This window comes from Schistocerca nitens, chromosome 6 (assembly GCF_023898315.1).
Source record: "Schistocerca nitens isolate TAMUIC-IGC-003100 chromosome 6, iqSchNite1.1, whole genome shotgun sequence".
Classification (NCBI taxonomy): domain Eukaryota; kingdom Metazoa; phylum Arthropoda; class Insecta; order Orthoptera; family Acrididae; genus Schistocerca; species Schistocerca nitens.
In genome coordinates, this window is record NC_064619.1 from 376,175,653 (window position 1) to 376,194,195 (window position 18,543).

The following is an 18,543-nucleotide window of genomic DNA, read 5'->3' on the forward strand; positions in this document are numbered from 1 at the left end:
CTGTATCTGAAGTTACCTGTCCATCAATAGCTTCTTCCTTTCTACCCCAAAAAACACAATACTGTCACTACCCTGTGGTTACAGGTATATGAGACAAGTCACATGGTGGTGCTTTGCAGATGAACACAAGAGCATAATTTAAACAAAGATAACTGTAAAGAAAAACACACCTTTTTCGAATGATGATGTATGGCCTCCACCCATAATGAGCATTCGGCCTTTGAAGATAGTGAGGAAGTGTGGTGGCTCCTTGCCTTGGACAACACGTACTTGTACAGCAATACCTCCTAAAGCAGTGTCCATCTCAACAGTCTTCAAGGCAGCAGTACCACGTTCATCTGCAGGTGAGTGTAGACCCTGAAAATTAAAATTTCACTGTTCTGAGCAATGACAACATTCCAGTAGATCATTAATATCTTGAGTAATTTTAATGCACATATTATATTATTAATGACACTGACTGATTGGAAGGCATTTCACAATACTGTTAAATCCACAAAGAGAAAGATGAGCATGTCAGCACCTATTTTCTTCAAAAGTACAGCTTGCAGTTTGACTGATTAGAAGTCACAAAAAAGGCAATAACAATGTTAGCACAAGTAAAGTCAAGTTTCTGCTTCATAAAAGAAAGAGAAATTACTTGGGGAGGACCAAACAGGAAAAGAAGGGAGAGGAGGGGTAAAGCATTCAGAAGCTAAGCTAAGATTGATCCAATATTTTAAATGAAGAATGCAAGTAAAAATGAACAAAAACGTGTCAGAGAGATGGAAGTCACTGACAACATTTTAGTAAGCAGTGTGGCAGCATCAGTTTAGAGATGATAACAGGGAGGCATAGTATGAGAAGTAAAGATGGATTAGAAGAAGGGGAGAAAGTGGCAAGTGGAAAGGATAATACAAATGAAGTGTAATAATTACAGAGAGAATAGTAGAAGAATCTATGTGAAAGAAGAAAAATAATAGAAAAGATACATTTCTAACACCAAGGATGCACAAAAGTGGTGCTGGTGGTCAGCCTGTTAGGTCATTGTCAGCTAATGGATGTTAATTCCAAGAGAGTGGTCTGTTGGGAGGATATGTTACAGAGTAAGTTACTACTGACTCAGTACCACCCAGAACTGGAGCAACTGAATCACATTCTGTGCCTGGGTTTCAACTACCTCTCACCATGCCCTGAAATGAAGAATGTCCTACCTACCATCCTTCCCATACATCCTGTAGTGGAATTCCACCACCCATCAAATATAAACAATACCCTCATCCACCCCTACCCTCTCTACCTACCCTCTCTCCACCTCACCCCTGTGCACTCCTCAGCAGCACTTCACTGTGTGCCACTCCTACCTTATTATCCCTCCTCCTTCCCACCCCAGCCTCCTCCTTACCCCCACCCCATCGCCACTCCCATCACACATTGGTGCTGCTCCTCACAGTGTGGCTTCATCTGCTAGAGACTGCAGTCATGTGTGTGTGAGAGTTGCATTTATGTGTGTGTGTGTGTGTGTGTGTGTGTGTGTGTGTGTGTTTGTGCTTGTGTGTATGTGTCATCTATTTTTGACAAAGGCCTTACTGGCTGAAATCTTTATTAGTGACTGTCTTTTTTTCGTGCCTATCAGCAACTCACCATCTCCGCTATATGGTGAGTAGCAACTTTCTTTTCATAATATTGTTACATTCCATCATGGATTTTCCAAGTTGCAAAAGTATAAGTTACATTTTAAAGAAATTGTCCATAGTCCTTTGTTTTAAAATAGAACCTTGTTTTTTTTTTAGCAGCAATGTCGTGCTATCTTCTAAGAAGCATGTTGTCAGTTGGAGAAGCTTCTGCTTGCTGCTCGATATAATGCAGTGCCACATCGAGCACTGCCAAACCCTTGGTGTGAGAGATCAATGGTGCAATTTCTTCAGGTAATTCTTTGTCTTGACTGTCTTGAGTGGGTTCAACTAACCATTTCAACAATTGCAAGATTGGTTGGTTCAATCTGTTTGTCACTGTTCATCTATTCTGCAACATCACTCGCATTGTATTTTCACATCCAGCAAGCTTTCTCATCAGTTATGCCAATGGTAGCTAATCTTCATCTGCACTGCAGGCATTCACTTCATTCCATAAAATCTGGTTCCAAGACTTTTTAGTGTCTGTGGCTTTATTTCATTCCGTGAATTTGTTATCCAGTGAACTATGTTTTTTTAGAAATTCATTGATGGTTTCATGATCTTCTGTTGTTTGTAGAAGTATTGTAAAACCTCTTGGTCCATGGTCTGTATTAGACTCAGGATAACAACAATGCACAAATACCGTCACACTGTAATTCTTACTCATCAGGATGTGAACGAGTGTTGTCAAGTGTTAAGACTGCTTTGGAAGAAAGCACTTTTTCTTTAGGTATCTTTTGGTCTCTGGAACAAATTCTTTGAAAAACCATTTCTTAGAAATATTTTTGTCTATCGAAGCAGATTTTTGGTGGATATATGTAACAGGCAGTGCAGAAGCAGTGATAATTTTTAAAAGCTCTATGCTTAGTAGACTTCTCTATTACCTGCAGCTTTAGTTTATGGTCTCCACTTGTGTTCAATGCAGCAAGAACTGTTGACCTCTCTTTATGTTTTTGTAGCCCGGGGAAGCCTTTTCTTATTTTGAGGCTAGAGTTTTAGATGGAACCATTTTATAATTAGGACATATTTCATCAAGTTATACAGCTGATAAGGAGTAAGATTTACTTCTTGTATAATTCTTCTTAATTTCTCACAAAATTGTGTAACAGTTTGAGAATCTACAGTAAGTTTTTCATCAAAAACTTCAAGCTACCTTATTCTGTATTGCTTCTTCCAGCTATCCAACCACCCTGAACCTGCAGTAAAATCATCATTTTTTCTTGCAGAATAGGCCCTGGAATTGGATTTCTTTTTTGTCTTTGCTGAGTAAACCAAACAGACAAAGCTTCACTCATTTTTTCGTACCCATATTTCTTCACTGACTTCCATTCAGATGGTGAAATAGAACCCTTGTTTGATGAAAATTTCTAAATTTTGTTTCTGTTTCTATGCCAACTGTCACTTCACTGACCCCATACTCAGTAGCATGTTTTTTTTGTGTTTCTTCTTTGTCTAGTCTTTCCAAAGACACCAGCTTTACATTCAATGGCACAAATTTTCTATTACTCCTACCACTCATTGTAATGTATGGATTAAAACATTAAGAAACACACAGTTACATATGTATAGTACACTGTACATACATACAACACCCAAAATTTGTGCATATGACATTACAGAAGTTACTGTGTGTGTGTGTGTGTGTGTGTGTGTGTGTGTGTGTGTGTGTGTGTGTGTTTGTGCGCGTGAGAGAGAGAGAGAGAGAGAGAGAGAGAGAGTTTGTTTGTAGCTTACAGGCACTCTACAGCAAGGTTATCAAAGCCCTGATACACATTAAAAGAAGCGAATGTGGATGAAATGGAAAAAATATTAATGGATATTCTAAGACAATGAAGAAATACCAAAATGTGCTAGACAGGAGAGTAAAGCTTGAGTAAAACAACAGAGGTGCTAAAAGAAAGGCTCATTAAAATGTGACTGTTTGATGCTTACAAAAAACATGGATAAGCTAGATACCCTGTTAACATATTAAAACCATCTCCCTAAAATCTTGGGAAAATGTTGGACAGTTCACAGAACTTTGAAACCCTAACCACATTCGTTTGAATGTTACCTAAAATAGAGGAACTTTCATGTCATTCTCCTGCTCAAAGTGGTCAGACAGCATGGGTATTAAAAAATGCTGAGACACAAAACACCTTATAAAGATGTGGAGATGGTCATGAAAGCCCCATTGATGCAGTTGCGCAAACACACTGTGTCTCCAAGTAGTGTCATATACCTTACTGATATCAAAGAAGATGCCAATACAGTGATGTTTACATAGGAAAGACTGCTGAACAGCTGCCTCTAGCAGGGTCAGGTTATCAACAATGGACTGAAACCTCCAGAATCCATAATGAGAGAGACTAAGGAGTTGCCTGGTCTCTGACAAACAGATCAAACAACTGTTAAGCAGTCTTTCTGTCACAGCTCATTAACTCCATACTCCTGTAACTACTTTAACATGCACAGTTCTTTCCTTGTTTGAGAAGAGGTATCAGAAATGCCTCCATCCATGATTTGGGAAAGTTGCTTGCTTGTCATATGAGAGTAAAACATTTGTGGAGGATCTCCGTAGATAATAATGGAAAATGTCTCAGCATTTAATACCAGAATTGGTTGTGACTGGGTGCTATGTTATGAATCTAAGACAGGTCCAATTCCATCTACCACATGGAGAAAGGGGAGTTGTAGGCCTCAAAACTGTTGGATCTGAAGTCCAACTTGCCCCTCACTATTGTTGCACAGTAGTGACAAAACGTCAGGTCATAGCTTGCATTGGAGGTAGTTTTTGCAGAGTGCTTGGTCAGTGTCTGAGTGATGTCTCTTGGTGTTGTTTGGAGACACACCTGCTTCAGCACTGCTGCTATTGGTAAATGACTGTGTCTGCCAAAAATCCTCCAAATGGTTTCCTATGCTTTTGCAGAAGAAGTGGAACACTTGGTGCAGTCCAGGAACGCTGGTAATGACCTTTCCTTGCTTTCCTTAATGACACACTGAGCTTTGATCCTTGTGACTCAAAAGATCCTGATGTTATCAGCTGTTGGTCAGCATTTAAACTGTTGAAGTGTTGCAAGCCTCTTTCAAATTGCTGAATGGCACTCATCTGTCCAACAAGGTACACATCACCTCCTAAGGACTTTAGGATGGATAGGTCAGTAGCGTGATGGATCACTTGTGTAACGCGATCCACCCATTCCTGGACACTGCCATGTTGTTCAAATACAGCCAGCTGGCTGAATGACATCCAGTTAGCCCTGCTGACCATACATTTCAGTCGCTTCTCTTCAGGTAGTGGACCATCCAGTACATGAATGCATAGTGGGAAGTGGTCACTGGAATGATGGTCATCAATGACTTCCCACTTAAGGGCTGGAGAGCAGAAAGAGAGGTGAATGGCTGAGAGTGATCAAGTGGCAGCACAGAAATGAGTGGGAGTACCAGTGTTTAGGACTCACATCTCTGAGATGTCATGAGGCTCTCCAAAACTCAACCCAGAGGGAAAGTGGAGGTTGAGCCCCACAAGACATGAAGAGCATTAAAGTCTCTCAGGAGGAGAAATGGGTGGGGGAGTTGTTCCATAAGATCTGTGGTAGCCTCAGGGCCTACTTCATTAGATGGATGTAAATACAGTGAGCAAAATGCAATCCTTCAACATATGTGGTATCCAGGAGGAGAGCAGAGGAGTGGTGTGCACTATTTACAAACACAGCAACTCCTCCCTTGGCTCTTTCCCAGTCAGGTCATCCTTGCAGTAGAGTGTATAGCCCTAAGTACAGGGGAATCAGATGCTTTCAAATGTGTTTTCTGCAAATCCATGCACAGTGCGTATTCCTGTGATAGGAGCTTCAGATCCTCCACATGTGTCCTGAACCCATTAATGTTTCACTGAAGGATAGGAGCCATCTACAGGTATCATGGGGGAGCACTTTCATCCTGATTTTCTGATGTGGAGGGAAGCCTGCAATGGGTGGAGGCTCAGTCTTGGGGCAAAATGATTGCCCAGTCCAACATTATGGTCCATCACCTCTAAAGAAGAATCTAGAGAGATATCAGAGAAGATGGTGTTGACATCGTCATGCTGTTTGCTTCCTGATTCCATCTGTGGTGGATGTTTTGCCTTCAATCTTTTCCCTGGGTAGTCTTTGCAGCCACAACCACAGCTGTGGTTGTGGCATCACTGGATGGCTACCAGGCTGATCCTCTGGAGGGACAGGGATCTTCACAATGTCAGCACCCACAGATTTTTCTGAAGTTTTGGAGGGAGTGGCAGGCTTTGAAGTAACTGCAGCAGCACAAGTGCACTGGCAAACATAGTTGCTAGTCCTGATACTAGCAACCTCAATTTGTGTAGCAGCATCAGCTTTCTGCACTGGCTGTTTAACAACTAAAGCAAAGGAGGCAGTGAACAGTGGAATTATTATTGGTCATTGGTAGGTTTGATATGGATTGAGGAACTGAGGTAGCCATCCTTTAGATGGACATTGACATCAAGGAAGGTGACTTGTTTGGCTGAGAAAGACAAGGTGAAGTGAATGGGGTGTTGAGGTTCTGGAAAAATCAGGGCAGGGTGTCCATCCCCTCTGTCTCTTCTCTTACATAATTGCAACATTGTTTCTCTTTTTTCTCTCATTATTTGTTATATTTTGCTAACATTATTCTTTCCACTTGCCATTTTCTCTTTTTCTTCTTATAATCCAGCATATCATTCCATCTCTCCCTTGGTATCTCTGAACTGAAGATGACATACAGCTTACTACTGTATTAAACAATGGAAACTCCAGGTTGGAGTATCAACAATGTAGAAAAAGATAGATTGCTACTCATCATAAAGACAACGTGTTAAGTTGCAGATAGGAACAATTAAAAGAGTGGCCACAGCCTTCATCAGAACAAGAAAGAGAAATGCACACCATTTGTTCACTCAAGCAAGCACATCTCATCACACATGACTGCCAGCTCTGGTAGCTCAGACCAGAATATACAACGTTCACGTGGAATGGAAGCAGCAACCTGGAGGGGGTGGGGAAGGGAAGGGATAGCAGTCTACAGATGGGGGAGAGAGGAGCACAGTCTGTCAGAGTGCGCAGGAAAAAGGCACAGGCACAGTATCACAACATTGTGGCACATCGAGATGGGGAAAATGGTGTGAAAAAGAAGAGGAGTGGGGGAAGATGAGCAGATGCACTGGCAGAGAGGAGCAAACAGAGAGAGTGGCAGACAAGATTGGGGAGGAGGTGATAGGACAGAGTGGGTGGAAACTGTCAGGTGGAGGGTGTAGGTACACCATGTTACCATGGGTTGAGACTGGGATAATTACAGTAGTGGAGAATTTGTTTTAAGGATAATTCACATCTGTGCAGCTCAAAAAAGCTGGTGGCAGAGGGGAAGGCACAGATGGCTCAGCTAGTGCAGCAGCCATTGAACTCAATCACCTTATGTTCAGCTGCATGTTGTGCCACCATGTGATCTACTTTGCTACAGTTTGGTGGTGGCCATTCTTTCTAGTGGACAGCTGGTTGGCAGTCATGTCAATATAAAAAGCTGTAAAATGATTGCAGCAGAGCTTTTATATGACATGGCTGCTTTGAAGTTGGCCCAGCCTCTGGTGGGTTAGGTTAAACTTGTGACAGAACTGGAAGTGACGGTGGGTGGATTGGACAGATCTTGCACCTGGGTCTTCCACAAGGAAATGATCCTTATGGCAAGAGGTTGGGACTGACAGTGGCATAGGGATGGACTAGGATGTTTTGGAGGTTGGATGGGTGATGGAACATCACTTCAGCAGAGGTGGGCAGACTCTCAAGTAGGGTGTCCCTTATTTCAGAGCATGATGATAGGTAATAAAAGTGCTTGTGAAGGATGTGGTTCAGTTGTTCCAGTTTAGGGTATTGGTGGGTGACAAAGGGACACTCCTTTGTGGGTGGTTCATGGGATGGTGAGAGAATTGGGGGTGTAAGAGGAAAATGGCATGGGAGACCTGTTTTTGGCCTAGATCTGTGGCATGGTACCTGTCTACGACAGTCTTGGTGAGACCTTCAGCACACTCATCAACAGAGTTCTTGTCTTTGCAGATACACCATCAATGGGTGGCCAGGCTGTATAGGAAGGATTTTTTGGTGTGAAAGGGATGGCACTACTGAAATGCAGGTGCTGTTGGTGGTTGTTGAGTTTAATGTAGACAGAGGACTGGATGGAGCAATCAGAGAGCAGGAGGTTAATGTCTAGGAAGGTGGCATGCTGGGTTGAGGATGATCAGGTGAAGCGGATGGGAGAGAAGGTGTTGAGGTTGTGAAGGGATGAAGATAGGATGTCTTGGCCCTGAGTTCAGATCATGAAGACATTATCAATGAACTTAAACAGACCAGGGGTTTGGCATTTTGGAAGCCTAAGAAGGTCTGGCATAGGAGGGTGCCATGCAGGCGCCCATGGCTATGCTGTGGGTTTGTTTGTATATCTTCCCTTTAAAGAAGAAGTAATTGTGGGTGAGGATAAAGTTAGTAAGGTGTATGAGCAATGATGTGGTGGGTTTGGAATCTGAAGGATGTTGGGAAAGTTAGTGTTCAATAGTGGTAACACCATGGTGATGTCAGATGTTGCAGATGTCAGAGGTGGCATCAACAGCAACAGGTAGGGATCTAGGAGATAAATTGGTGGAGATGGTGGAGAGATGGTTAAGGAAATGGTTGCTATCTTTGACATGGGAGGCTAGATTATAGGCAATTCTTTTGGTGGGGGCACAATAGCCAGCCACAATGGGGCATCTAGGATTATTGGGTTTGTGGATTTTGGGTAGCATGTAGAAGAAGGATGTGCAGGGTGTCATAGGGGTGAGGAGGGAAATAATTCAGGAGAGAGGTTCTGGGAAGGGCCTAAGGCTTTAAGCAGGTAATGAAGGTTGTGTTGGACTTCTGGGCCAGGATCACTTTGGCAAAGTTTATGAGTGGAGGAATCAGATAATTGGCAGAAGCCTTCCGTCATGTAGTTACTGTGATTCATAACAGCAGTGCTGGAACCTTTGTCTGCGGGTAGGATGATTGGGTCAGGATTTGTTCTGAGGTTGTGTATGGCTATTATTTCATCTGCTGAAAGGTTGTTGTTCTGAGGAAGGGAGCTGTGAAAGTATGGTGAGGCCAAGTTGGAGGTAAGAAATTCCTGGAAGGTGGCCAATGGGTTGTTAGGTGAGAGGATGTGGGAGAGGACCATGATTGGATTCTGGTATGAACTGAGAGAAACAGTTCATTTCCTTAAACACCTGTGACAGTTCTTCCATAGCTATGGGATCTATACAGATACATATTTTTCATTTTTCTGCCATATCTATGAATTCCTATGGATTGCACCAAAGGTCCTTGCACTACTGTATCTGTTAAATTTAACTGAGCTGTATTCTTAAGATTAAACTATCTCAACATGTTAATAGCTAATCCTCATCATCCTTGTAAATAAGTTTGAATTTTACTTACAAAACATATTCATTGTGAGTTGGAACCTCATGCCACATTGTTATGTTAGTGGATAAAATGTAGCACATAATGCGAAGGTTTATGAGCTATGAAACATTTACAATCAAAAAGAACCTTGTGTTCACAGCCATATCTGTATATGTAGTGCTCATAGATGATTGTTAAGTCTTAAAAATCACATTGATGATCCTTATTTTCAATTTATGAAACATGTCAAGCTAACATACACAGATGTGCTAATGTACATTTTACTGTGTAATGGTATTGTGATTTTTAAGACTTAACAATCGTCTGTGAGCACAACATATATGGACATGGCCATGTGCACAAGTTGCTTTTTGATTGTAAATGTTGTATAAAGTGCTACATTTTATCCGATAATGTGACAACTTAGTATGAGGCTCCAACACACAATGACCACATTTAGTAACAAAAATATTTGAAGATGACAACAATAGAAAAAAATGCAATTTTGGCTATAGGAAGTTTTTTGCCAAGTTAAACAGATCACTCCTTCTCATTTTTGAACATGAGAAAATCCAATTTCATTGTATTGGTAGTTATCATGTCAATTATTCACTCTAAATTAGCTGAAGAATACCTTCTTCTACAAAGTGAATACAATTTTTCAGACATACTACCAATAACAACAACATTTCTTGTATACAACATAAAAATCAGAACATAATAATCAATTTTGAAGCATACAGTATTATAATGACTGAATAAGAAATAGCAATTGGATCAAAACAGAAATTGTTGTATGTTTTATGTAAACTATTTAGTTTGTTTTAGTCATATGTATTTTCCTGTAGTAGAAAATAAGATGAAATAGACAGAAGATTTATGGAGGTCACCCAGAATCTTGCTCAAGAGAACTCTACCACATTTAGGAAAGACAGAAACTCCAGGCAAGACAAATTTAAGACACATGTATACTAACCAGCCAATAATAAATGATGTGATTTTCTTGACTGCCCACATTGTATTTGTAATGAATGACATAAGAATCTCCTTCAAAGAACAACCCATGTCGATCCTGTGGCAGTTTATCCAGTTCAAAATTATTCACTCTCCATACTTCTTTTGTTCCAGAACCATCGTCAACTAGCTGAGATTTTGCAGCCAGTTGTGGTTTCTCATGAAGTGTTGATGCATCAAGTTTTGTATGAACAGTAACTGCAATGTGGTTCACTGAAAAATTTATTTCCACCAAAGTAAAATAATAAGTCATTAACTTTCTTAAAACAACAGCAGCAGCAGCAATGGCAACAACAACAACAGCAACAATAACAACAACATTGTAATCACTGAAACTTTCATGTCCACTTGTCGACATACTGCTTGAAGGCATCTGTTTCTCTTTATCTTTATTTATTTATTTATTTATTTGTCCATATAAATCTCTTTTTAAGTACATATATTGTATACAGGATATTGGACAGGCAACCTTTTTAGCTATTGGATTTTCAAATGTCAAACATACATTTTTATAAATTTTTATGACAATCTGGCTGATGACTGTCTTACAATCTGATGTTCTGCAGAACGATTGGGTAGCATTTACAAAGAATTGTCCTCCAATGCTACTGTTAAAGTAAAATGGGCACCTCCGGGCAGTACATCAACATTTTTAATAAATCACTGTCAGTTTTGGAAGTACCATTTTTGATTGGTTTACAGCTAATATACCAGCTGGCTATAATTAAACTTTCCCCATTTCACATGTTATAACATGGAAACTAATTACCATACAAGTACCAAATTTGGTAGCATTATGTCCAGAGCATGAAGTGCATGATTTCCTTGAATTACAGTGCCACCATCTAGTTCCAACTATGGACACCAGGTGCCATAATCAGTCATCATGAGTCATACTCTCACACACCTGACCAGTCGCAGTGCACTTGTTTACGCATCAACATGAGCTTGGACAAAAGGAGCAGGGCATTATTGGTGAAGGTCTATTTCTAAAACAACAGTAATGGTGTAGCTGCACTTTGAGAATATTGCTGGCTGAAATGATTATTGAAGGGTTCTCTTTCTCTACCTACTGCGTAGAGCATGATCAAGAAGTTCAAATCAACTGGAGAATTGGGTGTCACTCTGGGAAGAGGCCGACAACTGATTGCACAACAGGTGGTTGATGAAATCGCTATTGCTATGGCAGACTATGCTGTGTGCAATTCCTGATTGTCAGGCAGTGTGCATGCTGTGTCATGATAGTTGAACATCCTGTAGTCCACTGTATGGAAGGGGTTTTCAACTTTTCTTAAATAGTATCTGTACAAGACCCATATTATACAGCAGCTTTCACCACAGGATGCACAACGATGTGTTGACATTGCTCTCCACTTTCTCACGAAGATTGAAGTTGATGAGGGATGGACGAAGTTCATTTTTCTCTGGCAGGTGAGATGAACACACAGAATTTCTGAGTGGGGTGATCTTCACCTCCAGTCATTGTGCATGAAGTTCCTCTGTATGGTGAATGTGTCATAGTATGGTGTGGCTTCATGGTTACATTCATCACTGACCTATTCTTTTTTGGACAGGTTGGTGCTCAAGGACCAAAGTGTTACTACAATGTGCTTCGCCAGCATGTCATACCTGTCCTACGGGAAAGAGACCCATTGAACTCAACAGTTTTCATGCAAAGTGGGGCACCACTGCACATCGCTTGTGAAGTTCACCTTCTTCTCTGAAACACATTTGGAAATGATCAAATTATCAGCCAATTGTTTCGAAATGCTTGGGCAGCATGATCATCTGATCTCACTCCCTGTCATTTCTGGTTATGGGGCTACCTGAAGGACAGGGTTTACCATTGGAACATTCACACATGTGCTGATCTGGAGTGCAGTTCAGAATATCAAGAGAGGTAACCATCATACCTATGGACATGCTTTGTTCTTCTCTACAGAATGCAATCCTACACTTTCAGACTCTTCTGGTCACTGATAGGCGCCGTATTGATGTACTGTAGCAGCACATTAAAAGTGTTTCAACTGAACTGATTCTGCATTATTTCTCTTCCCCATGTCCTTGACATTAATGCTACTAAGTTTTGTACTCATACAGTAATTAGTTTCCATGTTATAACATGTTAAATAGAGAAAATTTAATTATAACCACCAAATATTACATGGTATGAAACAAACTCATTTTCAGTTAATACAGCACTCTATTAGATTATGCCATCTAAGCAATGCTAAGTGAACTCAATAACATGACCATGCAAATGGAGTGCCTAACATTCTTACAAATTAATATTCGCTCTATGACACCTAAGTTTTTGGAACTACATAACTTTCAATAGCATTAAAATTGTAGTTTGTTTGTGATGAATGAATACTGTCACAGACAAAGTACTTTTGGATGAAACACACCTTACCTAATGCAATTTGGTAATGAAATTAACAGAAAAAGAAATAATTAACTGATCTTTTCTGTTCACCAAGTCATAATTTAACTACAGTCAATTTATATAGTCACTTTAAGGCATTCAGATTGTACTAAAACAAGCTACAAAATCACCTGTAGCTGCTTTTCCAATTCCTGTAGTTTGATTCTTGTCCTTCCAAGATGAAAATAACATCTTAAATTCTACTGGTTCACCACCGTCTACAACACGGGTCACAGGTGTTGTGACAGGATATCCTTTCTTCGTCACAAATCCATTTGCATTTGCCATTGCTTCAGATCTCTCCTTTTGTGAGGCTTTCTTTCCAATCCAAACCCATATACCATATTGACCATTGTCAATAATAAAGGAGTCCTGAAAAAGGAATTGTAAGAGAATTCTCAACGTATGCATATAGCCATCCTTATTATATTTCACTCACAATGATTACGAATAAATTACAAAAATATTTTAATAAATAATTTGAGTACCACTGAGAAAATATGGTGCAGTAGCTGAAGATGCCATGACATAATTACTTTTTGCAATGAATCCAAGCCCATAACTTAACTTCCAGCAACAGAGTTTAACTCTGTTTAACAACCAGTGGTCTCTCCAAGAAATGGTTTACCTTCATTTTCATCTATCTTATCATAAATTGGCTCATTAGATACACAGATCTGACTAACTCTGTTTAACAACCAGTGGTCTCTCCAAGAAATGGTTTACCTTCATTTTTATCTATCTTATCATAAATTAGCTCATTAAATACACAGATCTTACTGGAAAATAGAACATATTGCAATAAATGAAATTTTATTCTTTGGCAAATTTAATTGTAAGTACAGAAGAGTGGAAGCTTTCTTTCATTAGTTGAAAACTAGGGAAGTCCTAAACACCTTATCACTCTAAGCAACACAGGACACTGACTTCAAACAGAGAAATGCAACATGTATGGTGAACTGTGAAAACAAGTTACACGTTACACAAATATGCATGTTGTATCAAATCAAATTTGTGACTGAGTTGAGGATTTCTGTTATGGAGGATGCAACATGTTATCTTGGAAGGTGAGTCATTGACAGATGTAGAAGTAACTACAGGTGTACTCTAGAGAAGTTTATTGGGAATCTTGTTGTCCATGTTAATGACCCAATAGACAATATCAATAGTAATATCAGATATTTGCAGTTGATGTAGTTATCTACAGGGTGTTACAAAAAGGTACGGCCAAACTTTCAGGAAACATTCCTCACACACAAATAAAGAAAAGATGTTATGTGTACATGTGTCCGGAAATGCTTAATTTCCGTGTTAGAGCTCATTTTAGTTTTGTCAGTATGTACTGTACTTCCTCGATTCCCCACCAGTTGGCCCAATTGAAGGAAGGTAATGTTGACTTTGGTGCTTGTGTTGACATGTGACTCATTGCTCTACAGTACTAGCATCAAGCACATCAGTACGTAGCATCAACAGGTTAGTGTTCATCATGAACATGGTTTTGCATCAGTGCAATGTTTACAAATGTGCAGTTGGCAGATGCCCATTTGATGTATGGATTAGCACGGGGCAATAGCCGTGGCATGGTACATTTGTATCGAGACAGATATCCAGAACGAAGGTGTCCTGACAGGAAGACGTTCGAAGCAATTGATCGGCGTCTTAGGGAGCACGGAACAATCCAGCCTATGACTCGCGACTGGGGAAGACCTAGAATGACGAGGACACCTGCAATGGACGAGGCAATTCTTCGTGCAGTTGACGATAACCCTAATGTCAGCGTCAGAGAAGTTGCTGCTGTACAAGGTAACGTTGACCACGTCACTGTATGGAGAGTGCTACGAGAGAATCAGTTGTTTCCATATCATGTACAGTGTGTGCAGGCACTATCAGCAGCTGATTGGCCTCCACAGGTACACTTCTGCGAATGGTTCATCCAACAGTGTGTCAATCCTCATTTCAGTGCAAATGTTCTCTTTATGGATGAGACTTCATTCCAATGTGATAAAATTGTAAATTTTCACAATCAACATGTGTGGGCTGACAAGAATCTGCACGCAATTGTGCAATCACATCATCAACACAGATTTTCTGTGAATGTTTGGGCAGGCATTGTTGGTGATGTCTTGATTGGGCCCCATGTTCTTCCACCTACGCTCAATGGAGCACATTGTCATGATTTCATACGGGATACTCTACCTGTGCTGCCAGAATATGTGCCTTTACAAGTACGACACAACATGTGGTTCATGCACGATGGAGCTCCTGCACATTTGAGTCAAAGTGTTCGTACGCTTCTCAACAACAGATTCGGTGACCGATGGATTGGTAGAGGTGGACCAATTCCATGGCATCCATGCTCTCCTGACCTCAACCCTCTTGACCTTCATTTATGGAGGCATTTGAAAGCTCTTGTCTACGCAACCCCGGTACAAAATGTAGAGACTCTTCGTGCTCATATTGTGGATGGCTGTGATACAATACGCCATTCTCCAGGGATGCATCAGCGCATCAGGGATTCCATGTGACGGAGGGTGGATGCATGTATCCTCGCTAACGGAGGACATTTTGAACATTTCCTGTAACAAAGTGTTTGAAGTCATGCTGGTACGTTCTGTTGCTGTGTGTTTCCATTTCATGATTAATGTGATTTGAAGAGAAGTAATAAAATGAGCTCTAACACGGAAAGTAAGCATTTCTGGACACATGTCCACATAACATCTTTTCTTTCTTTGTGTGTGAGGAATGTTTCCTGAAAGTTTGGCCATACCTTTTTGTAACACCCTGTATAAATGAAATACTATCAGAAAAAAAGTGGCATGGAAATTTTTTAAGATCTTATCAAGATTTCAGACTCTTGCAAATATTGGTGACTTGCTTTAAATGATTAGAAATGTAATTGTACATTTCATAAAGCATAGGAAAGTAGTAGTCCATGATTCCAGTGTCACCAGTGTCAAGGGGTTGTACTTGGAATTGATTAGCCTAATTCAAATAGCTGGCTGTAACAAGTTGTGAGAGTATGAAATGGAATTGTCACAGATGTAATTGTTGGTAAGGCAGGCAGTTTACTAGAAAAATGTAATTCATCTGCAAATGAGACTGTTTACATATCTCACATGTGTCCCATCCCTTATAATACTGCTCAACATGTGGGAGCCACACCAAGTGAGACTAAAAGGGGAGTTTGAAGATATACAGACATACAAAGAAAGACAGCAAGAATGGTCACATGTTTGTTTGATGCATGTGAGAGCACCAGGGAAATTCTGAGAAACTTGCAGGCAGTTGATTGTACATAGATGGCAAATATCCTGTGAAAGTCTGCACACAAAGCTTAGAGAAACAGTGTTGAGTGAAGAATCTAGGAATATACTGCTGCTCTCTATGTAATGTTTCCACAGGACTGTCAACTGCAGATCAGACTAATGACAGCATGCATAGAGACACTTAAACAGTCATTCTCCCCATGTTCTGTTTGCAAATGGAATGACAAGAAACCCTGATATTTAGTACAATGGGGAGTACTCTTTACCATGCAATTGACAAAGGTTTGCACAGTATGGGTGTAGACATAGAAAAACTGAGCAACCATTGATCAAAAACTAGATGTAATACTTCAAGAATGTGCTTAAGAAAAATAAACAAGTAACTATCTAACAGACTGTTCTAAGCCAGCAGTAATGATTTTATTTATGGGTAATTATTTATCTCCAGTACATTTCATCAGACCATTCCTCAAAGAAGCAACTTCTTCATGTATCAGAATTATCCTCAGATGACTGCATCGGCACCATTCATCACAGAAGCTGCTTTTCCATGTTTCAGAATCAGTTTCGGTGGTTCACTCTGATGCTCTTCTTCCTAGAATTTTGTCATGGTCACACAGTTTTTTTTCTGGACCAACTTTTGCCACTTGTTTTTATGAAATAAATATTAAGGACATAGAGTATAGAACTTCAAGAGTATCAGTTGACTGTTTCTTTGAGCATCCATCCACTCTGAGCTGATAAGTTGATTTTTTTCCACTATGCCCTGTGTCTGTCTGTATGTGTTGATATCACTGCAACAGATGTTAGTTTTGCAGACAATGATGAAATGAGATTCCACAGCGAATATCTCTAAGTACATTTCCTATAAGTCAATATCCAGTTCTGGTTCTCTTCAAACTGATAGTGCTTGATGAAGCAAATTCTTTTTTTAATGGAGAGCTGGGGGGCTCCACTGTGTGTGCTGTTGCTCATAGTTATATGGTAGGTAATGCCCAAAGGAGTATAGTGTTGCTGTGTTAAAATTAAGGTGGGAAATATACTAAAAAACCTCCCTTATGAAATCAAGAAATAAAAGAACTTTACTATCTTTACCGTGGGAGGAAGGCCTGCTTTTGAATTCATAGTACATAAATGAGGAAATTCAATATATTAAGAGTAAATCCTGAAATCAAACAATGGTCTATGCTGTGCAAATGTAAGTTGCTTCCAAGAGCCATAAACCTTAGTGCTCTAAAAAAGGAGACTGGATCACTGCACCAATTCATAAATTTGTCTTTCTTAGTTTTATTCCTGATGTTCTGCTCTGTTATATAAGTCAGATGCTGCTATAAAACAGATAAGCTGTCACAGAGGTTGGTTAGGGATGTGTCCGCTAGTGTGCTACGTCACAATAAGTCTGCTCACAAGTCATGAAAATTGCATCAAGGAAGTGGACTCTCAACTCAACCATACAACCTGTTTTCTAGTCGTTTATGGACTACTATTCTGTTTAAAAACCTATTAAAATTTCATTGTAGGTGACAATATCTCAACATCAATGTAAAGGAACAGTAAACAATTTGGATTTTGTTATCAAAGGTGAAGCTGGTCAAAGTGTTTTGAAATGAAGGGGGAGGATTGGAGATGCAAGTTGTAACACTTACAGTGGAGATGAGATCACTCTGGTAGAGAGGCCCTGCTTTGATTTCAGTAACCTTGCAAGTGCCATCATCATCACTGCACTGGTACAGTGTGAGAGCGGAGCGGGCAGTCTGCTCGAACGTCTCATCTGGAGGGCTGTCTTCGGCGCTCCTCACTGATCGCTCCCTCAGATTCAGGTACTCCAAGAACACCTTCTTCTCTGACTGGTGCATCTTCTCCTCTCTACCATCCTCCAGGAACACCACTGATGTAGCATCATGCTCTGCCTTTAACTTCTGTGCTACCTGCAGCAAAGAAAAATTTTTGTTTGTAAGTGTCTTAGTCATAATAAGCATAATAACAATAATAACTGTGACAAAAGCTGTAACTCCATGAAAAAGATTAGAGTATTGTAAAACCAAGCCTGTGAAGTGCCAGGACAGCCACTGGGGTAGGACTCGTGCCCTCTGATTTGACTACAAAAAGTACTCCATAGCTTTTGCTGTTTTCATACGGGGTAGTCAGAAACAGTCTGAAAAACTTGTCAGGATAGGTTGTGCTGAGAAGTAATTGTTAAGAAACAAAATTGGTATGTTGTGTTGTTTACAATTTAATTAGCATTGAAGTTGGCCAATCAGTTCTTCATGTCAACAAATTCAAGTGGTCCACCAGATAAAGTTGACATCAGTTGTTATCATAGCATAGATGATAGCCTGTGAGCTGCTCACCCATCAGCTCAGTTTTGTTCCTTGCTACCTTCCCATGTCCAGTTTTTGTATCTCTCTCGTGTTTGTCTTTAGGAAACTAAATGGAGAAAAGGTTTGGGGGCACTGTTGCTAGCAGGCTGTTTGAATTTGTGCATGCAACATCCTTACTGACTAATTTCAATCCTAATTAAATTGGAAATGGCACAATGCACCAATTTTTTTTCTTAATAATTATTTCTCAGCACAACATACCCTGCATGCTCTTACAAGCTTTTCAGACTGTTTCTGACCACCCTGTATTACAGAGTGGTCACAATGTAACTGGATCTTCTCCTGATCCAATGCAGCTCCTGTCAACATGGCAATGTTTTACACAAACCTGGAGTAGATCCATCATTCGATTTTGGGGAAGGGAGGGCTCAGTCATTTCCTTTACAC

At 40.2% G+C, this 18,543-nt stretch overlaps 1 protein-coding gene and 1 long non-coding RNA gene across 4 annotated transcripts in view; one reads left to right on the top strand and one right to left on the bottom strand.

Moving 5' to 3' along the window:
* LOC126262266 (villin-1) overlaps positions 1–18,543 on the bottom strand; it is a 364,535-nt gene that overhangs the window by 37,077 nt on the left and 308,915 nt on the right. For all 3 annotated transcript variants that reach the window (XM_049958769.1, XM_049958772.1, XM_049958771.1), the window contains 4 exons: positions 17,422–17,703; positions 12,641–12,881; positions 10,047–10,297; positions 171–357 (listed from right to left, as the gene is read on the bottom strand). In XM_049958769.1, coding sequence (XP_049814726.1) covers positions 171–357; positions 10,047–10,297; positions 12,641–12,881; positions 17,422–17,703 — 961 coding nt within the window. The remainder of the gene's footprint in view (positions 1–170; positions 358–10,046; positions 10,298–12,640; positions 12,882–17,421; positions 17,704–18,543) is intronic.
* LOC126262267 (uncharacterized) lies at positions 10,688–12,116 on the top strand. Its single transcript, XR_007546713.1, has 2 exons — positions 10,688–11,515; positions 11,659–12,116. It is a non-coding gene; the product is annotated as an uncharacterized LOC126262267 (long non-coding RNA).